The sequence below is a fragment of the Hemitrygon akajei genome, chromosome 23, assembly GCF_048418815.1.
Source record: "Hemitrygon akajei chromosome 23, sHemAka1.3, whole genome shotgun sequence".
Classification (NCBI taxonomy): Eukaryota; Metazoa; Chordata; class Chondrichthyes; order Myliobatiformes; family Dasyatidae; genus Hemitrygon; species Hemitrygon akajei.
Genome location: NC_133146.1, coordinates 20,401,026 through 20,424,779, shown reverse-complemented (window position 1 = coordinate 20,424,779; position 23,754 = coordinate 20,401,026). Strand labels below are relative to the sequence as shown.

The 23,754-nt window shown below is 39.6% G+C and overlaps 1 protein-coding gene across 8 annotated transcripts in view; it reads right to left on the bottom strand.

The window, feature by feature from the left end:
- Positions 1-12,836: 12,836 nt before the first annotated feature.
- Positions 12,837-23,754, bottom strand: part of sh3pxd2aa (SH3 and PX domains 2Aa) — a 266,480-nt gene continuing 255,562 nt past the window's right edge. For all 8 annotated transcript variants that reach the window (XM_073027125.1, XM_073027126.1, XM_073027127.1 and 5 more), the window contains 2 exons: positions 18,944-19,063; positions 12,837-18,523 (listed from right to left, as the gene is read on the bottom strand). In XM_073027125.1, coding sequence (XP_072883226.1) covers positions 16,523-18,523; positions 18,944-19,063 — 2,121 coding nt within the window. In that variant the 3' untranslated portion in view covers positions 12,837-16,522. The remainder of the gene's footprint in view (positions 18,524-18,943; positions 19,064-23,754) is intronic.

Here is a 23,754-nt window from a genome sequence, read left to right as displayed (position 1 = left end):
AATTAAACAGCCAAAATCTACAGGCTTCTGTAATCATTAAAATACACAAGAGGTACTACAGATGCTGGAAATCTAGAGCAATGCACACATTTAAATTCCTTTCTGACAATTTCCCTTGAGCAATCTTCCAAAGAGCTTCTCCAGCAGTTTTTCCTTCACCACCAGGGTGACTGGCATACTCACTGCATTGTGGCCATTTCCCCAATACCTATATCTGGAGGAGTCCCTCCAATTAAAACAAGTCCTCCGGACTTTCAGCCTTCACCTATTTCTTCATCCTGGATTCTTAATAGCTAACCCAGTCCCAGATCCTTGTCTCACTTGAGCCACCCACTGACTCAACAGATAGATTTATCTACAAGCCCATCCAAGGAAGTCAATTCTGCTGCAAGAATTACCTTGAATAAAAATGATCAGTTGGGCACATAGAGAATCTGTATTTACTGACAAGTACCTTTATTGACTCAGTTCACCAGCATGTGAATTTACACAACTGAATACCTGTGTACCCACCCACTAGGTTTCCCTCACCTTCCATGAACAGTCAAAATAGAGAAAAGATAATAATCGGAAAAAGCATCTTTGCTGGCCAGGCATTTCTCATGGTGTTGATGTGATCTCAACGTCCGTGATGGTTGGTATCTGGAGACTTATCAATACCTGTGCTCCCAAAATCTTTCAGTCTAATTCCTTTCTTTGTCAGATCAATCTATGATGTTTCAATTTTGTTGGCTCAAGGTCATCTGACTGACTTGTGTCACATTCTCACTAGATGTAGCCCAGGGCTACAAGCATTATTGCTTACAAACGAGCTGGATGAATTCAGCAGGTCGGGCAGCATCCGGTGAAACTAGCAGTCAACATTTTGGGCCGAGACCCTTCGTCAGGACGAAGCATTATTGCTTTATGGCTGCTTCCTTCAGTTTGTGCCTTAGGTACTTTCCTTTGGTTTTTTTTCACCAATTCAGACTGGTTCACACGAGTCTAACCAGGTCACCCAAACACTGGCCCAGCCGATTGGATCACAGACTGTTCCTTTTGTAAGCATGCATTTTACTTAATAAAGAGCTTCTTATCTGAAAATGGTCTCATGTTTAGCAGATTATTAGCAGAAACTCGTGTCCACATTCAACTACTCTGATTAAGATATCCCGGAGCAAGAATCAATTTGTCAGTTCACAAATGGTGACTGCAAGAACAGTGTCACAATATGGCCACCTCCATTCCTGTCATCATGTGGCAAGAACAAATACTTTGTTTTGTCTGTTTCCATTGCCCTGCATCATTCTTGTTTACCGACTTGTAGATTGCAGTTTTTTTTTCTGACCAACACCAGGTGGTGATGCAACCAGTTCAGCAGCTCTCCATGGTAATTTAGTATAAATTTGCTTGACGTACCAAATACCACACAACCTGCTTAAACAACTCAGTGAGCCGAGCAGCATTGTGGAAGGAAAGAAACTGTCAAAAGAAACCCTGCATCATTGGACTCTCATTGGAGCTTTGGTAAATGACATGGAGAAAAGAGTTACATTCTGGAGAGAAACACACAAAATGCTGGAGGAACTCAGGTTATACAACACCTATGGAAATGAATAAACAGTTTTAATGTTTTGAGCCAAGATCCTTATTCAAGATTGAGAGGAAGGAGGAAGATGCCAGAATAAAAAGGGGGACTAGCTACATGGTGATAGGTGAAGCCAAGTGGGTGGGAAAGATAAGGGGCTGGAGAAGAAGGAATCTGATAGGAGAGCAGAATGGACCATGGGAAAAAGGGAAGAAGGAGGGGCACTGGAGCAGTTGAGAAGAAGAGGCGAGAGTGGGGAATAGGAAGAGAGAAGCGGGAGGTAACAAGCTATTGGAAGGAGTAATCAATGTTCATGCCATCCAGTTGGAGGGTACCTATACAGGATATGAGGTTCTGGTCCTACACCCTGACAGTGGCCTCATCATGGCAAAAGAGGAAGCCATGGGCCAGCATGTCAGACATGGATGGGGATAGAAATGAAAATGGTTGGCCACTGGGAAACTCCAATTTTGGTGGATGGAGCAGGGGTGCTCGATGAAATCAGCCTCATCAGTGCACACTGGCCACATCCAGAGCACTGGATACAGTAAATGAACCTAACAGATTCACAGGTGAAGTGTTGCCTCACTTGGAAGGGCAGGGTGTAAGTTGGAGACAAAATTGATGAAATTAATGAACTCAGCATGGGTGCATGTTTGTTGCTCTGGATTTCCAGCATCTGCAGAAAATCCTGTATTTGTGAAATGGTCAGTTGAGTTAACAACCAACCCACCCAAGTGTTGCTACACATTCCAGTACCAACACAGCATGTCCACAATGTTCAGCAGAACAACACAAGCAGCAGCAACAAGAAGGCAACTGCAGCAAAACAAGCTCCTTTCCCTACCACCCATGTACCCTCTCACACACAAAAACAAGCCTCCAACTGCAGAAAAGGCTGCCGCCGGTCCTCCAGTTCTTGGCCTACAACTTGCAGTCCATGGCCCAGATTCATACATTGGGCCTCTGACCTCTGAACAATCCATCCCAGGAGCTTTGACATTTGGATTTCTACCTTTGGATTCACTGAGCTCTGAGTATCTACCACAAAACTCTACAGTCACAGGTCTGACATTCGGGTCTAGACTTCCAGACTCACACAGACCCCCAACTCCAGTGGCCCGGGGGTCCACCCGCATGGACCTCCAATCTGGAGCCTAGGATGGCTGATCTGGGCTTTACTGGTCTTCTCAGTGCCTACAGTCTTGATCTCTGTGATAACTGACCTTCAACCACGCACTCTGAACATCAGCCCCTTGCGCTGACTTTTTGTTTACTGCTCTGACCTCTAACTGTCCCTGTTCTCTATTTTTAAACTCTAACTTGATGCCTAATTCTCACACCGTCCCCAAAACGATCATTATGGATCTAAAAACAAGTAAATCTGAGTCATGGCATAGTCATAGACAACAGCTTGGTGCCATCTTGTTTGATTATTACTGCTTCCTATTGCTAAGCCAATTAGAGATCCAATTTGTTAATTTGACCCAGATCCTATGGGCCCTAACATATTGAGATTATTTTCCTGTGATATTGATTGTTTTAAGTTTCCTTTTCCTACCACTCCCCCCCCCCCCCCGCAACATTTCTTGGAATTCTTGGTACATCTTTTGCATTCTCTATGAGACAGACAGAATAGGAATAAAATGTACGATTTCTAAAAGTATATAAAAAAAACCAAACTGAATCTGGTGAATATATCAAAACTTATAATATATAAGATATTAAACACGTGCACTATATTCCCTATTATTAATTCACTGGTTTCAGTTCGCTTTTATAAAAACCTGTAAGTCATTTTATTCTTATATTATTTGTCAGTTTATTCTTGCATTCTATTCTATCATTATCAATTTTTACGTTTTACCTCTCTACATTTCCTAATCCTCAGACCATCACTATTCTTTATAACATGATATATCTTCTCCTTTAGTCTGATAGTCTCTTCAATAGGGCAGCTACTGTTACAGAGTGCTTAACCCACTACCAATATTATGTTTTTCTCTATTATGATATTTTCTCTATTATCTATGCAAATCAATTCAATTTCTTTTGCTCTGGAGCCAAAATCATTTCTCTGTCCTGTCCAAATGTCATTCGAATTAATCAAAGCAACTGACCTCCTTTTTGATTCTGAAATGTCCTGTAATACTGGTCACCTTGCAACCACATCTTTAATGGGGTCTATATTATTTCTGTTCCATCATTCATCTCTCTCATTATGAACACTCAGTTATCAATGACTCAAACTTTGAAATGTTTGTCCCCATTTTACAGTTAAGTGCAATATTGTAAAATTTGTCTTGCTATAACACTTAGGTTTGCTATATCTCTATTGTACACCAATTTATCTTTTCTGTTTAACTTTCTAATTTGCCATTCAACTGAAACCCACCTCCACTAACACACACACATGCATATACAGTATACACACCTGTAAGCACAAATACAATTTAGTTCAATTTGCAGAATTCTGACAGAACACTGGCCCCAATGGAATTGTTACTTTTTTCCCTCCCATTCCTGCTGCTAGGATCCCATGAACTTTTCCTTAGATTGCTTTTTAAGCTTCTCATTTAACTCCTTAATCTACTTGACTGGTTATGATTTTGCACATGGCTCAGATAGTAATTCACCTGAATTACAATGAATTGAATTGACTTTATTACTTACATCCTTCATATACATGGAGTAAAAATCTTTAAGTTATGTCTCTGTCTAAATGTGCAATGTACAATTTATACAAAATTATAATATATGGCATGTACAACAATATAGCATAGAAATACAGTTGTGTCAGCATGAAATAATCAATCTGACAGTCGGATGGAAGAAGCTGTCCTGGAGCCTGTTGGTCCTGGCTTTTATGCTGTGGTACTGCTTCCCAGATGGTAGCAGCTGGAATAGTTTGTGGTTTGGGTGACTCAGGTCCCCAATGATCCTTCGGGCCCTTTTTACACACCTGTCTTTGTAAATGTCCTGAGCAGTGGGAAGTTCACATCTACAGATGCGCTGGGCTGTCCGCATCACTCTCTGCAGGGTCCTACAATTGAGGGAAATACAGTTCCCATACCAGACAGTGATGCAGCCAGTCAGGATGCTCTCAATTGTGACCTTGTAGAAAGTTCTTAGGATCTGGGGGTCCAGACCAAACTTCTTCCTATCTCCATTCCTCCTGTAGTCAACAACCAGCTCCTTTGTTTTTGCAACATTGAGGGAGAGGTTGTTTTCTTGACACCACTATGTCAGGATGACTTCTTCTCTGTAGGCTGCCTTGTTATTATTTGAGATTAGGCCAATCAGTGCAGTATCGTCAGCAAGTTTAATGAGCAGATTGAAGCTGTCCGTGGCGACACACAGAGAGTAAAGGAGGGGTGCTTAGGACACAGCCCTGAGGGGTACCTGTGTTGAGGTTCAGAGGAGCAGAGGTGAGGGAGCCAACTCTTATCATCTGCTGGCGATCTGACAGGAAGTCCAGGATCCAGCTTCACAAGGCAGGGTGAAGGCTGAGATCTCTGAGCTTCTTGTTGAGCCTGGAGGGAATTATGGTGTTAAATGCTGAACTGTAGTCCAAGAACAGCATTCTCACATAAGCATCTTTCTTCTCCAGATGTGTAAGGATGGTGTGTGGAGCTGTGGCTATTGCATCATCTGTCGATTGGTTGTGTCAGTAAGTGAATTGTAGGGGATCCAGTGTGGGTGGTAGCATGCTGCAGATGTAGTCCTTGACCAGCCTCTCAAAGCCTTTGCTTATTATTGAGGTCAGTGCGACAGGATGCCAATTGTTCAGACATGCTACCTTGGTCTTTTTAGGTACAGGAACAATGATGGATGTTTTGAAACAGGAGGGTCCTCTACACTGGGAGAGGGAGAGGGAGTTGTTCTGCCTACTAATATAAACTCTAGTTGCTTACATTCTCTCAGCAGCAAATCATTTTGTTCAACTCATAGTACCCTTTCATAGACATTGACAATAGGACCCTTCCTTAACCCTAACCCAACAGGACCATCTCAGGAACAATTTATTATCAAAGGTGTTACCTTTGGCCCTGGAGCAGGACACAAAGACACTTAGAACTCAACCTCACATTGGCAAAGGTCAGCAAATGCATCCTTAAATTTACATATACTATACATATTTTTGCTCATCCCATTTAAATGCCCCTTGAACAATGTGCTGAGGTCATTTTACTCATTTTTCATTGTACAGATCTGAGCTGGCTGCAATAACTTTAGCTGGGAATGTAAGAGGGCTAAAATCTCTCCAACACCACATTTACATTAATGATCTGGAAGAGGGGACCGAACGTTGTGTATCCAAGTTTGCTGATGATATTAAATTGAGCGGAAAAACAAATTGTGCAGAAGATATGGAGAGTCTGCAGAAAGATATAGATAGGTTAAGCGAGTGGGTAAGGGTCTGGCAGAAGGAGTATAAATGCAAAGACATTCACTTTGGAAGGAAAAATGAAAAAGATTATTATTTAAATGCTAAAAAATTGCGGCATGCTGCTGTGCAGAGGGACTTGGGAGTGCTTGTGCATGAATCACAAAAGGTAGGTTTGCAGATGCAGCAGGCTATCAAGAAGACAAATGGAATGTAGACCTTCATTGCTAGAGGGATTGAACTTAAGAGCAGGGAGGTTATGCTGCAACTGTATAGGGTACTGGTAAGTATTGCATGCAGTTCTGGTGTCCTTATTTAGGGAAGGATACCCTGGCTTTGGAGGTTATACAAAGGAGGTTCATCAGGTTGATTCCAGAGATGAGGGGGTTAGACTGCGAGGTGAGATTGTGTTGCCTGGGACTGTACTCGCTGGAACTCAGAGGAATGAGAGGAAATCTTAACGAAACACATATAAAATTATGAAAAGGATAGTTAAGTTAGAGGCAGGATAGTTGTTTCCACCAGTAGGCGAGACTAGAACTAGGGGACATAGCCTCAAGATTCCGGGGAGTAAGTTTAAGCTGGAGATGAGAAGGAACTGCTTTTCCCAGAGTGGTGAATCTGTGGAATTCTCCACCCAATGTTTAAGACAAGGTTGGATCAAAGGGGAATTAAAAGTTATGGGGAAAAGGCAGGTAGGTGGAGTCGAGTCCATGGCCAGATCAGCTATGATCTTATTGAATGGCAGAGCAGGCTCGATGGGCCAGATGGCCTACACCTGCTCCTATTTCTTAGGTTCTTATGTATTCTGAGTCCACACATACTTGCCCAACAATTTTCAGGCCCTGAACAACTTTACCCTACGCATCTACCTTATAGAAGAATATGTACAGGTAACTTCCACCTTCCCCAATGTATTGCACTATTTGAAAATCAGCCACCAACTAATCAATTCTGAAAAGATCCTTGGAGCTGCAGATACTGTCATTGCAGTTGTTTGGGCTCTCACTGTTCTTGACATGCTCCCACGTAATAAGGCAAACATATCACCTCCACAGCCAGCTCTTTAATGTTATATTTAATTATTTTATCAATTTAGTTTTCTGAGCTTTGATAGATTATTATTCAATTGACTTCAAATAGTTTTTAAACTGAGTTAATATTGCTTCAACTTCATTCTTTTCAAACTTTCCTAATTTTCTCCTTAATTCATTATTTATTTTAATACAAGGCAATGCCCCTTACCCAACTACACAATATTCCCACATTTACCAAATTACTGACCTTTGTACTCTGTAGAAGGTCCTCTCAGATGACTGCTACAACAATCTCATAAAGATGCTGCTACAAAGGTTTACACCATGTGTTCTACCTTTATTGTCATTTTGGTTCTTCTGAGTTACATTTACATCATGGACACTTTAAAAAATACACAAAAAGCTTCATAAAACAAGTCTGTTATTTTAGAAAAGGAATCAATGTGGAATATTTGAAGCAATGTACCTGAAAGACAAGAATTTCAGTTACAAATGAATGGCCTAAATATTGCCATTAAGTAATATGATGGTTTATGATTGATCAGTCTTTGAAATAGGTACTGCACTACAAGTGGAATGAAGGTCACACAAGATATTATCACTTGTTTATTTTATAAGAATAGGAATTTCTTTATAAAGACAGTGAAAGTATACCGCATGTCATTGTGGCTTTTTTCAGATATTTGTACCACAGACAAAATGTTAATGGACTGCAAACCCTGCATCATACCCTGCATGTATGTCAACATCACTGCAAAAAGCATTTTTGCATTTTATATATGATGTAAATTTATATTCCTCACTGATTAATTGCAAAACCAATATGTTTGTTAACAACAAGTAGCTCTTGTTCCTTAAAGAAGTAACTGTTTCCTTCTATCTAAACAAGCCTGTTTTTTTTTTGTGCTAAGGAAGAGCTGCACAACCATATGGACTATATCCATTTCTCTTTCTGTATGGTTAGCGCATGTTCAGTAGCACTGGACCAGAAAGTGGAACATCAGTCAGGCAAGGATCATACTCCTTATCGTTATTGATCACACACCAGCAGTTTATGCATGATCATTTGGTTTGACTGTGATTTTTTTACTATCCAATATGTTCAACATATGGAATCAGTTACAAATATAAAAATAATGAGATAACCAAAATATTTTATGTCAAGGAAATATATCCATATATAAAGCACCAACATTGGAAGATGAATTAAAAGCACAGAAACTCACAGGCATATAGCACAGAAGGAGGTCATTCAGTCAATGTGCCAATGCCAGCTCTTTGATAAAACAATCTGATTAGCCCCATTTCCTCACTCTTTAACTCTGAAATTATGAGAAAATAAAAATGGTTAATCTTTCAATTTTATTTTAGAATACAATCAATGCCATGCAAATATCTTCTGAGTCAAAAAGTACATGTTCCAAGCCCACCCCAGGACACCTATAAATTATCTAAACCAGGACTCTAATCCTGTATAAAGTCTGTGCTGCACTGTTAGTGAGATAATTTTGGTTAATATCGTTCAGATAATGCAGTGGTTAAAATGTAGAAAACCCACTTTGTCCTGGCTAATTTCCTATTTTAGCCACAACTGATTTAACATCAAATTAACTATTGAATATTTATCTTTCTCCTATTTCTATGGTGTGAAGGCGTGCAAAATGATTGTTGTGCTTACCTATATAATAAAAAGTGTTTAATCCATAAAGGTAATTTTTGGCTGTAAAGCACCTTGCAACTTTGTGAGATACAATGATGTAGTATGTAAATACAAATAATTGTTTTATTTAATTAAAATGAAAGGTCCCTGACTTGTTATATTATTGATTTCAGAATTCACAGTTTTTTTTTGCTTTTAGATTTCAATATTTAGTTAGGGTCTCTCATTAAACAGAGCAAAGGAAACCTAATATATATGATAACAATGAAGACAAATTCAAAATTTTGCATGTTGGACCATTTATTGCAATTTAAAATAATTTCTTGTCTTTTACAGTAGTGCAGCATTATTAACTAAGGACAGGAGATGTGAAGGAAAACAGCAGCTGTGACTGTACGATACAAATCCAAAGATTTACTGTAGATGTAACTTCATCACAGGCAGAAAATAAACACATAGGTAGACCAAACAATAAGGTGGGCAAGTGGTATGTTGTTTTATTATAAAGGAAAATTGAATATAAAAGTAGGAAACACTTGCTGATACATGGCTTTAGAGAGAACACACTTGGAATGTGTGCTATTCCAAGTCTCTATATTTGTAAAACATCACTCTTCCATGGAATCAGTGCAGTGTAGATTCAGAACTGAATCCTGGAATAAGAAAGTTGTCCTTTGGGGAGAGATTGGGGAACACTGAAAAAGAATAAGAAACTGTTTCATTGTGACCTGCAAGATTCCAAGGAAAATTGATAGGGTGGATGTTGAGAGCCATTTCCTCAGGCTAGAGTATAAAGAACCAGGGAACATTTTCTGAGAATAAGCATTCAGCAATACAAGGTTAAAAATTCCTTCTGCAGGGGCTCATGTCTTATTCAAACTCTTTACTTCAGTTGGTTGAGAATATTCTGTCATCAGTATACTCATGATTGAAATTAATTAGTTGGGGCACAGGACCAGGTAGAAGGTGAGCTCTGAATTTGCCAAATGGTTGAGCAGTTGAGGATTCACAAGACCTTGCCATGCTCATATTATTCATGTTTTCACCATCACCACCATGGATCAAAGGTGAAGTACTAGAAAATAAGTGCAAGGTTGGTGGCAAATTGAATTGAACATTGTTGTAATTCTTTAATTTTCAGCTCTTGCAATCTGAATATCTTGGTTCATGGGACGGCACATTCTTCAACCCAGAGTTGTTACAGCACTTAATGGCTGAGTAAAATTGTCACCATCAGTCACAGTCATCTATATAATACAGTTTAAGGCAGAATGATTTTCATTCTTAGTAAAGAATATGACTACGAATGAATGTGGTTAGTGTACAGTCAAACCTTGTACGAGAATAACAATAATATTTGTTTCAGGAATGCTTCAGATTAAATTCAAATATGTCAGAAACAGCCCCAATTGAAATGAATCGGTTATTGTGTTTAGCTAAGATGAGACAATGCTGCATTGCTGGATGGTCAATACTGACAAACTGCTGTTTTGTCTGAGAAGCAACTTTGGGAGAGCACTGCACTGTTATAACGGTAGTATTGAAGGAATGTTGGAAGGTGCAATATTAAGGGAATGATGGAGTATTGGTATTGAAGGAATGGTTCAATGTAAAAGAGGTGGTACCAAAGAAACCCAGTACTATCAGTGGGATACCACTAAAGGAGTACTGGTTTTTTAAAAAAATGCTGCACTGAGAAAATGTTCTTGTATCAGCATTGAGGGAGATCCACACATTCAGAAATACAGTAATGAAGCAGCACTGCACAATGGAAGGAAGAACATAAAGCTAATGAAATGCAGTTAACACGCTTTTAGACATTCCTATAACCAAAGCCACATCTGATTTTTCAGGTGGACTTGAAAGGTCCCATGCATTTCTTTAACAGCTTTGAATTTCATTAATACCAGACTAACATTTAGTTTTGAACTAACACCGTAAAATACCAAAGCACATGTGATAAAAACACCTATATATCTCCTTGTTGATTTGGGAGTTTGCTGTTTATCAACTTTCTGAATTGCAACCATGATTACACTTCAGAAGTATGTAATTGGCAGTGAAGCTGTCTAAGATATCATGAGGTGATGAGAAGGCACTAATTCATTGTTTCTTTGATTCCTCTTGAGCAATAGTTAAGCACCGAAACACAGCTTCCAAAACACACATTGCCATCATAATAATTCAAATAGCGCCAAGGATGTTTTACTTACTGAACAGGCAGCAAGAGCACAGCAACACACACAAAATACTGGAGGTCAGGCAGCATCTATGGAAATGAATAAACAGTCGTGTTTTGGGCTGTAAAAGAAGGAGGGAGATACTAGAATAAAAAAAGCGGGTGGAAGGGAAGGAGAACCAGCTAGAAGGTGATAGGTGAAGCTAGGTGGGCGGGTAAGATAAAGGACTGGAAAGGAAGGAAACTGATAGGAGAGGAGAGGAGAGTGGACCATGAGAGAAAGGAAAGGAGGGGCATCAAGGGAAAGTGACAGGAAGGTGAGCAGAAGAAATAAGAAGCTAAAGTGGGGAATAGGAGAAGAGTTAAGAGGCCATAGTAAAGAATAGAAAATGGAAGCGGGAAGGAACAAAAAATTACTGAAAGGAGAAATCGATGTTCATGCCATCAGGAATGGCCTGATTGTGACAAAAGACCAACATGTCAGAATGGGAACAGGGTTAGGAATTAAAATGGTTGGCCACTGGGAAATTCTGCTTTTGGAGTAGTGGTGCTTGACAAAATGGTCCCCCAATTTACGTTAGGTCTCACCAATGTAGAGGAGGCCACATCACGAGTTCCAGATACAATAGACAACCCCAACAGACCAGCAGGCAAAGTATTGCCTCAGCTGTAAGGACTGTTTGGGGCCCTGAATGGAAGTAAGGGTGGAGGTGTATAGGCAGGTGTAGCATTTCTGTTCTTTGCAGGGATATATAACAGGAAGGAGATTAATGGGAAGAGATGAATGGACAAGGGAATCTCTAAGGGAGTGGAGAAAGAACTGTTAGATGCAGAGGCTCATGGGGTGAGCGAGAATGTCTGAGAAATGAAGGAGATATGGGTAGGGGCAGCATGAAATGTGGAGGAAGGGAAACCAGATTCTTTGAAGGAGGAGAATATCTCTTTTGTCCTTAAAAAAGCCTCATCCTTGGAACAGCAAGAGCACAGCAGTGGCTTTATCTTATTTTAGTCATTATACTAAATTGTACTGATGTTGTGCAGCCCTTTATTTTGGCCTCTACTGCTACAACAATAATGATCACTTTTGTGTTTCGAGCAGGCTCCATATGCAGGTGAGATGATAATACTGCTGGCTGAAATCTTTATTCTACTCCATGGATGATCTTTTTTACATATGCTTCTAGTGATGAGGTGAAACAGCCCAGCTCAGTTAAACACATCCATTAAAACAATTTTATTCAGCTTTGCCATGCTCTTCCTCTAAAGCTCATCCCTACTTAGATCCATAGGTCACAAATGAAAGCACCAGTTCTGAGCTGAAATAATATCCACTTTCCTGCAATATCCTTCACTCTCCAAAAAGATCAAATCAGGGAACTGGAGATAGTCAAATCATTCCTGACCCCTAATTTCCAAAATCTTGCACTATAGCAGTAGTTTACAAAAAAACTACAATTTATGTTTTGATGGTGTGCAGATTAGTGGAGCATTGCCTACATACACAGCGAGGTATTAGCTCAACTCAAAAGAATTATATCACAGTTTGTCGATATACAGGATCACATCAAAATTTGAAACCTTAATCCCAAAAATTGTTTTCCCTGAACACTATTCTGTTTCCTATTGTTTATACAAATGCTCTCCTGGCCCATTACAATTGCTTGCACTGGGGCTACATACCTTTCATTATGTACTATAAGTTAAAATGAGATCATCTATCTCTTCCTCTCTCTGCAGATGCTGGCTGACTTATTGAATATTTTGTTCATTTACTGATATTATTTCAAATTTTCAGCATCTATTTTTCAGTGTTTTTGTTTTACCAGGTAAGATTTCAGACCCTGTAACTCCCTACGGCAGTCATACTACTATTTTCAACTTATCTTCTGCCTTCTCCTACATTTGTTTGTTTTCGCATGTACAAAACCTTCTCTAAGCCTCCCAGATGCAGGTATCTCGAATAATTTCCAATTAATGTCCGCAGAGGCAACAATTGGCCAGCATCATTTTCTTTTTTTTTTTTACACACAATAATTTACACAAATTCTATATTGCACTTTTCCTCATTTTGTTTCTTTTTGGCAAAAAAATTATAAAGGTAAAAACAGTAAGTAAATAATCCTTCTTGGATACAATAATATGAAATTGAAATTGACAATGAATCTTGCTTGAAACTAGCCGAGTTCTACACATATGTATAAGCTACGTATGTTTTACTACAATGGAAAAGTTACGACAATTATATTAAATTTCCTTCTGAACTTAAGACAGTGGTGAAACTTCAAGATTGGAAGAACCCAGAAAGTTCAAACATAATAAATGGACAAATTTGTTTTTATTGCTTCCATGCATTCAGAATCCAAATCCGAAATCTTGTGACATCTAAAAATGAACTGATTACAAAATGCAGGGGAGGACCAGTTTTAATTTATAGCCTGGGGTCAGTGTCACAAGAAAAGCAGATTCTTCCAACCCTGAGGCAACTTTCAAAACAAAACTGTAAAAGTCTTTATGCTTGTACGTAACCAGACTTTTGTTCTGAAGAAGTGAAACCTTCAGTGAGATCAGTGAGCTGGAAGCATCTGGCCATTAAGGTGATACTATTCAGACACATTTCTAATATGTTTGCAATTCACCTAACACAGCTCTGTAAACTTTAATTGCGCCAGTACTTGTATATTATAAACATAAAATATCAACAGTGATTTCAAGGTGCATACTACATTATTAGAAATGTTTTATTCCTGATAGGCAGCCAATAATTGAAAGTGGAGACCTGTGATATTTAAAAGTTTCCGTGATATATGAATATTCTACTCTGAAAGGGATCCTTCTCTGTTCCACGGAATGGTTTGTGCATTATTCTGTTGATACACCCATTTGTACACCATTATTACATTTTTACATCACTGGTAGCAAAGCAAGCATTACTGGTGGCAGCAAGCTTTACAGAGCATTGTCCTGCAGACGAGGAAGCATTATTATATTTTCATTATATTTTCCAAAAGTCTTGGCCTGATTTCTTGCCCACATACAGTTGAAAGAGCTACAAATGAAATGATGGCCCATTGTAACTGGTATCTTTTGTTTCAACTCAAAGGTCACATAAATTCAGTTTTCAACACATTAAGATGCAGATTGTGTATCATACCATTGATTGAGGCAGTGGGATCAAATGAATCCCTTGATAAGTATAAAAAGCCTAAGAGTACATGAGAGAGAAATCAGGAGGGCAAAAAGAGGGCATGAGATGGATCTGGCAAACAAGGTCAAGGAATATTCCAAGAGATTCCACAGGTATATCAAGAGTAAAAGGGTGGCTCAAGAGTGATTAAGACTCCTTAAAGATCAGCACGGCCATCATCTGTGTGTGGAGCCACAGGAAATGGGAGAGCTTTTAATGAATATTTATCACCAATTTTTACTGAGATTATTGAAGCTGAGGAATTCAGTTGCAGATGTAGAAAACGTCGCTGAAGCTGCCTCTGAGGTATATTGTTGACAGCTTTAAAAAGCTTTACAAGAATGTTGCTTAGACTTGAGGAATTATAGGGAGAGATTGGACTGGCTAGGACGTTACTCCTTGAGTGTAGGACACTGAGGACTGATGTTACAGGGGTGTATAAAATCAAGAAGGGCATAAATAGAGATGAGTGCATACAGTTATTTACCCAGTGAAAGGAAATCAAAAACTAGAGGCTAGAGGCTTAAGGTTAGAGGGGAGAGATTTAAAAGGAACCTGAGGGATACCTTCTTCACACAGAAACAAGCTGCCAGAAGAAGAGATTGAGACAAGTACAATTACAACATTTAAAAGACACCTTGACTAGTACATGCATAGAGAAAGCTTAGAAGAATATGGGACTAAAAGCAGGCAAATGGAACTAACTTAAATGTGGATCTTGGTCAGCATTTGACAAGTAGGGCATATTACTTGCCCTACTTCAGATTCTATGATCTGAAGCTTTTAGACCATGGTCATTCATGAATAAATGTCAGGTGACGTGTTATTATCCCGAAAAGGTCTGCAATTGTATTCTGTTTTAAGAACATGAGAAAACCTGTGATATGGTGTTTAGCACGTGATATACATCACATCACACAGTTTCCCTCCAGTCATTCATGAATCAGACCAGATACTTACATCAAGTCTAACAGTATGACATAAAATACAAAAGACTTAGGGTCCATGGAGAAATTATGTAAAATATCTACCATATAATATTACAATTTTATAAATAAATACATAAACTGTGGACTAAGTCCCACTTCTCCTGTTTTCATGGTTTTTTGTGTTCTACTTTGTACCCATTGCTGCTTCTGCAACATGTTCAAAAGCAATATTCAATAAATATTTTTGATGCAAATGTAGTTAAAAATAAAGTTCTTAGGAAGAATATAATGGGCAGATTGAACTTGCAATGCCTGGGACTCTGTTGAAAGTTTCCAATTAATAGTAGGAATGCATGTAATCCATAATCTGCATTTTGGATCACTATAAATGTAATTTTACTACCTGTAATCTAGATATCTTTTCTGTTACATAGATAATGAAAAGTTCTAAGATTCTAATTGGAATCAGTAAAGAGACCAGGGAAGTTTAGTGACTAAAAAAAACTTAACAGTTTTCAATGTTTACTTCATTGCATATCTGCAGACCAAAAAAAAGTAATTTATCTGATCTGATGTTATGGACAATAGTGTCAGAAAGCTTGGTGACCACTGAACAAGTCTTGATTTTAATGATTTTTTTCCATGTATACAAATCCCAATTGCCTGCATTCAGACCATATTCTTCTATGCCTTACCATTAAGTGTCTGTCAAAATGCTTCTCAAATGTAATGATTGTATTTGATTCCACCACCTCTTCTGAGTGTGTTCCACATATCAAGATGTCAGATCCCCACTTAAACTTTTCACTTAAAACCAAAATGCCCTCTTGTTTTTTTGATATGTCTACAATGAGAAAAAGAATTTATCTACTTCTATATATATTTTTGTGGATATACATGCAGCAGATACCCTCAACCTTCTTTGCTTCAGGGAAAGCAAGCCCAGCCTCTCTGATCTCTCACTGTAACACATCTTCCAATCCAGAGTGATGATGATTTTGATTAGTATCCACTTCCTCCAGACTGTGGTGGGGCTGGAGAGTGCTAAATGCCACCTCGTCATATCTAGAAAAGGTAAACCTTAACAGAGTATTTGTTTAATATTTGGAAGGAGTGCTTATTTATGAATTTGTGGCATGCTAAAGGCACCAGTGAAAAAAATAATCTGGAATAAATCCTGACTATTCTGTTATAAGTAAATAATAAAACAAAGGACAGCAATCATAATTAACTTAAAATTCCTACTCATCTCAAAGGTCCGGCTTTTGAGTAGATCTGTTGCATGTAGGAAATGCAACATGCCTTTTCCAGCTGTAAACAATCAAATCCACTTTGAAACTTCAGCACTATGATGCCACCATGTGCAAACTCACTGCATGATTCCAGTTGTCTGCAGGTAGCTTTCCACAAACTTAAACATATTTACGTTACAGTCTTACTGGTATACACTAGCTCAGCAATCCAGCAGTTGAAATATAGCAATATTTATTCCATGGCAGGTGTGTAAGACTGCCTGATAGTTCCATTAGACAACGCACATTGCATCTATAAATTAGAAATATTATATATAAAACAAATATTAGTACTTCTTTTCTAAATAATTTGAAGGCACCCATCCTTTTTGACAGCGTCCACTGTCTATTATTTGACAGTACCACCAACCATTGGGATTGCGTTCCAGCACCTCCACACAACTACCTTCTTGGAAACCCATGGTTTCTTCATCTCCCTGATAGTCAGCAATTGCAACATACAACTCTCTCCAGTTGTTCTGCATGAACTGTGGTTTCTCCTGGATGCACACTGGCTTTGGTCTCACAGTAGATACAGGAATTCCATTTTTATGGGAAATCCTTCCTGTGGCATCTGGGTCGATAACTCCACATTTTTCTGGAGGTTTACCCTTTGTTTGGCTAGGAGTTGGGGATGAGTGTGAAGTGTCAGATTCATCAATCTTCTTCCGTAACCGGACATTATTGAAGGATGAATTTCGGCGAATGCTGACTGCAGTAGACTTAACATTGTCTGTGCACACCATTGATTCATTCCTCCTTAGTGATCCAGCCAGGTTGGTACTTTCTTTGCAAGATGGGGCAACAAACACAGATTGTGGCCTCACGGCTGCCTGTTTTAAACTGTTTCTCATTTTCACTGAGCCATTCACACTTCCTCCTGGTTTAGTAAACCCTCCAGGAGGTTTTGCAGGGATTGGGGGTGTTCTCTTTAAACCAAGGTTAATGTTGTTTAACTTCTGGACCTTGTCTATTTTCTCAGTATTGTTGAGTTGATTTTCATTCATTGATCTCTCACCTCTGGACGTTTCCGACTCAGCACTGCTCTCTGCAGGCTTGCCACTCACGTGCTCTAAGAAATAGACAGGTGCCCATCCCTCGGAGTCTCCAATTCTAATAAACCACCAACCACTATCTTGTTTTTCCAGCACCTCCACCATTATTCCTGCTGGAAAACTGATTTCATTATCCTGGACTTTCTCGTATTTATCCACTGTTTTGTATTGACATAAGGACACTGCCTCCTGCTCACAGGGCCTTGCTATGTCCAGTCCAGACTGAGCTGGTGATGCATTTGTTGAAAGATCAACTGTACTTTTAGTGAAGGAGTCTTCTGAATTTTCAGAGGATGCTAACGAGTTGGTTTCTACATCATCATTTTTTGCTCCTTTGGAGCTGTGCTTAATTTGTCCAGTAGGCCTTAGATGACGCCTGAGAGTGCTCATATCCATATTCTGTGCTTCTGGCTTCACCAGGAAAGGCTTTGGTCTTACAGAAGGCTTTGGCTTTGTAATAGGACTGGAAATAGATCTCTGATCTGTGCGAGAATTCATTTCACATGACTCCTTTTCTTTTAGTCCAGGTTTCTGTGTAATGATATCAACCACGGATTTGCAATAATTTTCTGTATTCTTTCCAAGATCTTGGTCCTTTTTTGTCTCAGATTTTAACTGAAGAATTTTTAGAGAATGCTTTGGTGAAATGTTTTTTGGTGAGGAGCTGGTCTCAGTTACTGACAGTGCAGGAACAACTTGACTAACGGTATCATAGACTCCATCAGATGCCAAACTATTACTATTTCCTCCTTGGTTGTAATCCTTATCACCAGAAGTACACACTAGTTGGTCATCACAAGGTAAGCTTTCTGAAGATTCACCTACTTTGAAGTGCGCTTTCCTCAATGTGGAGCTTGGGCATTGTTTAATGTGTGGTTGGCTGGATTCTGCTTGGTCCTGATCTAATAAATCTTCTTTAACTAGTTCATCAGCAGCACAACTCAGATCATTCTGTGGATCATGGTCAAAGAGGGCAGAAGGAATATCATATTCTGGTTCTTCAAATTTGGGTTTTTGCTGTGTGCATTCCCTCTCACTTTCTGGATTTGTTTCTTCAGAGTTTGGCTTGCTTTTGGTGGGTGGTGCTGGGGGAGGGACTTTTGGCCGCATTAATGTGCTGCTTCTTCTGGACAAGTTTGGCTTCTTTCTTTTGTCAATGTATGAAGATGGTGCCCACCCCTCCTTTTGCCCAATCTGCACATACCACCACCCACCTAAATTTTTCTCAATGACCTAAGGATTAAATATGTAAACAGTTACTATAGTTCAGTCAATATGACAGCCAGATAAAGATTAAGCATTAAGATGAACACAGAGCTGTTTGGTATGTACATATCTTAAGAATTTTGTGGCAATTATTTGTTTAATGTCAAGTCTTTCCAATGAGAACATTTCAAACAGAAACTTTAGAATTGCGTGCTTTAAAGAGGAATAAATATTGTAAATTTGTAAACTACACCAGGAACTAAAGTAGAAACATCGGAAAGAAAGTTTCGCCATTACTTAGTAATACATGCATTACAGTCATTTGTTGGCACAACTAATGGAATTCTGAGGGCAACGAAGTTATTTTTCAGCATCTTAAACAATAACTTAAAAGTAATGAGTGTCCTGTGTCAATCTTAACCGAAGTGATTCAAATATGATATATACCTCAGCTTTCTGCCCTCCTCGGAAGCTGATCCCATCAGCAATGTGTGTCTGGAATTCAGCAATAGTGTAGTATTCTACTTCAACAGCAGGTGGCTCTGGGGGCTTGGGCAACTGAAATCCCTGAATATTTAAAAAAAGTGAACACTGGTTAAAATGCTTTCACAGCTGCTGTCATTAGATCTACATGGAACAAAAGGAAAAGAAAATTTTAAACATTAACTTTCAATTTATTCAGCTGCATGTATAAGCATATTTTCTCTCTTTCCCATTCTTAACACTTAATATCTTAGGTTTTCAGAATAGTCAAAAAAGTAATTAATTTTTTTCTTCAATTTTTTGAAAGAAACTCTACCATCTAACAAACCATTCCCTGTCTGTCTGTAACAAGGAACTGTTGGTATTCTTCTGCTGAGTATCAGGTTCACTTTCTGGAAGGTCACCACCCACTCCAATGGTGCCCCGTGCAGCTCAACCCACAGTCATTGTTATGCACAAAAGGTCAGTCTTCCAGAAAGTGAACCCATGGTAAGAAACTGACCCAGAAGATATCGCTGCCTGTGTCCTTAGATCCTGTGCAGAACGGCTGGTGGGGATATTGCATTTTGACCTCTCCCTGCTTTAATCTGAGGTTCCCACCTGCTTTAAAAAAATCATCACAGTACCTAAGGAAAACAAGTTAAATTGTCTCTGATATCTGCCATCATGAAGTACTTTGAGAGGCTGGCCATGCTATGCATTAACTCCACCCTCCAGACAGCTGCAACACACTGCAATTTGGCAACCACCTGAAAGAGTTCTATGGCAAACACCACCTTTCTGACCCTACACCATCTCTGGAGCATCTGGACAGTTAGTTTGTTTGTTTTGTTTTGTGTTGTGTCGCATCTGGACAGTAAACGTATTTACATTAGACTATTGTTTATTGACTACAGCGCTACTTTCAATACAATAATTCCAAGCAAACTGATCCCCAAATTTCTAAACCTGGGACTCAGTACCTCCCTTTGTAACTAGATCCTTGACTTATTGATTAACAGACAGCAATCAGTAAGGATAAGCAGTCACACCTCAGCCAAGATTATTTTCAACATTGACAACCCACCAGGCTGTGTCCTCAGTCTACTTGATGACTCTGTGGTTAGATTCTGCTCTAACTCCACTCACACATCTACAGATGATACACTGTGGTGAGCTATATCTCAAATAATATTTGGTCAAAGTACATGAAGGACATAAACAGCTGAGAGACATGGTGTCATGACGAGTCAAATCAAGTCAAGTTTACTGTCATTTAACTATATGCGTGTATGTAACATATAACCATATAATGTATATAGAAATGAGACGTTTGTTCGAACCAGGATGTAAAGGACAGTAGTACACATAAAATCTACAAATGAATCACGCATAAATATCAAACTAAGGTGCATTAATTTTAAATATTGGAAGGTATGGAATAAATTAACCAAAGACACATTAAATATAATGCACTGGGAATTCAGAAGCCTAATGGCCTGAGTGAAGAAACTGTTTCTTATCTGGACTGCTCTTGTTTTATGCATCGCATACTCCTGCCTGATGGCAGAAAGTCAAACAGAATGCAGGATGGATGGATGGGATCCTTAATAATACCAAGGGACCTGCATATGCAGCATTCCTGATAAATGTCCCCGACGTATGGTAGGGAGACCCCTACGATCCTCTCGGCTTTTCTCACAATCCCTTGTATGGACTTCTGGTCCACTGCTTGACTGCTTCCATACCAGATGGAGATGCAACTTCTCAGGGTGCTCTCAATGGTGCTTCTGTAAGAAGCTGTTAAGATGGGGGTGGGAGCATTGCTTGCCTCAATCTCCTTAAGAGGTGGAGTTGCCTCTGTGCCTTCTTGTCCAGGGAGGTGATATTAAGGGACCAGGTGAGGTCATCCATGATGTGAACTCCCAGGAACATGGTGCACTTAACTCTCTCTACAGAGAAGCCATGTATTTATGGGGGGGGGGGGGGTGAGGGGGGGGGGGTTCCTGCACCTTCCTGAAGTCCACAATGATTTCCTTTGTCTTCTCCACATTCAGGCTTACATCATTCTTCTCACATCAATCTACCAGCAGCTCCACCTCCTCTCTATATACTCTGTCTTGTCATTATTCATGATGAAGCCAACTACTCTTGTGTCATCCCCAAACTTGATAACACTGTCTGAGTTGGATCCTGTGTGTCAGCAGTATGAACAGCTGCGGGCTGAGGACACAACCTTGGGGGACACCAATGCTCAGCATAATGGGACTAGAGATGTTGCTACCCACATGGACTGACTGTAGCCTTACTGGAAGAAGTTCAATATCCATTTGCAGGAGGAGGTGTTGAAACCCAGCAAGGACAGTTTCCCCACCGGTTTCTGGGGTATGATGGTGTTGAACGCTAAAATGAAGTCTATAAACAGCAGTCTGGCATATGATACCCCATTTCCTAGGAGGGACAGGACAGACTGGAGGGAAAAGGCTATTGCAACATCAGTGGAACAATTTGGGCAATAAGCGAACTGAAAAGGGTCCAATGTAGTCAGGAGAAAGACTTTAATGTGCACCATCACCAGCCACTCAAAGCGTTTCATAATGGTAGATGTTAATGCCATCAGACAATAGTCATTTAGACAGGATACTGTCAGCTTCTTTGGAACTGGAACTTTTCCCTGAACATCACCAAAACAAAAGTGCTGTTTAGTTACTTTAGGGATATCCTTCTACTGTATTCTGAAGTTGTGCCCTCTGGTCCGAGACTCCCCCGCTATAGGATACATCCGTTCCACATCCACTCTATCTAGGGCTTTCAATATACAATAGATTTTCTTAAGACCATATGATATAGGAGCAGAATTAGGTCACTGGGTCCATAGTGTCTGCTCTGCCATTCCATCCTGGCTGATTTATTAACTCCCTCAAACTTATTCTCTTTTCTTCTCCCCATAGCCTTTGATGCCATGCCTAATCAAGAACCTATCAATCAACCTCTGCTTTAAATATACTCAATGACTTGGCCTCCACAGCTATCCATAGCAATGAATTCCACAGATTTGCCATCCTCCGGCTAAAGATATTCCTCCTCATTGCTGTTTTAAATGGATATCCCTCTATTCTGAAACTGTACCCTCTGGTCCTAGACTCATCCGCTATAGGAAACATTCCCTCTGCATCCACACTATCTAAACCTTTCAATATTCACTAGGTTTCAATGAGATTCTTCCTCCCCCCCCCCCCCACCCCACCATTCTTCTAAACTCAAGTACAAATGCTCCTCATATGCTAACCCTTTCATTCCTGGGAACATTCTGGTCAACCTCCTCTGGACCCTCTCCAATACTAGCAGATCCTTTCTTAGCCAAAACTGCTCACCATATTCCAAATGCAGTCTGACCAATGCTTTATAAAGCCTCAGCATTACATCCTTGCTATTGTATACTAAACCTCTTGAAATGAATGCTAACATTACATCTGCCTTCCTTACTACTGACTCAACCTGCAAGTTAAAGAGAATCCTTCACCAAGACTCCCTTTGCACCTCTGATTTCTGAATTTGCTCCTCATTTAGAAAATAGTCTACTCCTTTATTTCTTCTATCAAACTGCATGACCAAACACTTCCCTGCACTTCTGATTTTTGGATCACTGGGCTCTCTTCAAGGGGAGGTAGGACCTGTACAGATGGGGCAGTCTGCACTTGAACTGAGAACTGATATCCACGTGGGAAATTTTGCTAGTGCTAGTGCTACACAGGGCAGGGTTGGGTGTGGGGTTTAAACTAGTTAAACTAGAATTGCAGGGGGATGAAAACCAGAGAGCCAGAGCAGATAATGGAGTGGAGAAAGATGTTATTGAGCTTACGTACAAAGTCAGGAATTGAAATGTTGAGCATGGTGGGACTAATGTTCTGAGCTGTGTCTACGTCAATGCAAGCAGTTTTGTAGGAAAGGGAGATGAGCTTAGGGTAATAATCAACAAGTGAAATTATGATTTTGTAGCCATTAGTGAGACTTTGTTGCGGAAGGGGCAGGACTGACAGCTCAATGTTCTCAGGTTTTTTTTTATGTGATAGAGCGGGAGGGATTAAAGGCAAAGGGGTGACATTACTAGTCAGAGAGTGCTCAGACAGGACAGACTGGAGAGCTTGTCTACTGAGGTGGAACTGAGGAATACAAAAGGGATGACCATGTTAATAGCAATATATTACAGACCAGCCAATAGTCAGTGGGATTGGATGAACAAATTTGTAGAGAGATCATAGACTGTTGCATGAAAAATAAGGTTATGATAATAAGTGATTTTAATTTTCCACATATTGATTGGGACTCCTGTACTGTAAAAGGGCTGGATGAAAAAAAGTTTGTTGAGTGTTCAGGAAAGTTTCCTTAATCAATATCTAGTGGTCCTATCTGGAGACAGTGCAGTACTAGATCTCCTATGTGAAAATGAGACAAGGTAGCTGACAGAAGTGTATGCAGTGGAACATTGCACCTAGTGATCATAAGCCAGTACTTTCAAGATAATTGTGAAGAAGGATAGCTCTGGTCCTTGGGTTGAGATCCTAAGTTGGAGAAAGGCCAATTTTGATGGTATCAGAAAGGATGTGGCAAATGTGGATTGTGACAGGTTGTTTTCTAGCAAAGATATGCTTGGTAAATGGGAGGCCTGCAAAGGTGAAATTTTGAAGGTAAAGAGTTTGTATGTTCCTATCAGAAAAATAAAGAAAGGGTAACAGATGTAGGGAAACTTGGTTTTCGAGAGATATTCAGGACCTGATTAAAATAAAGGAGGTGCA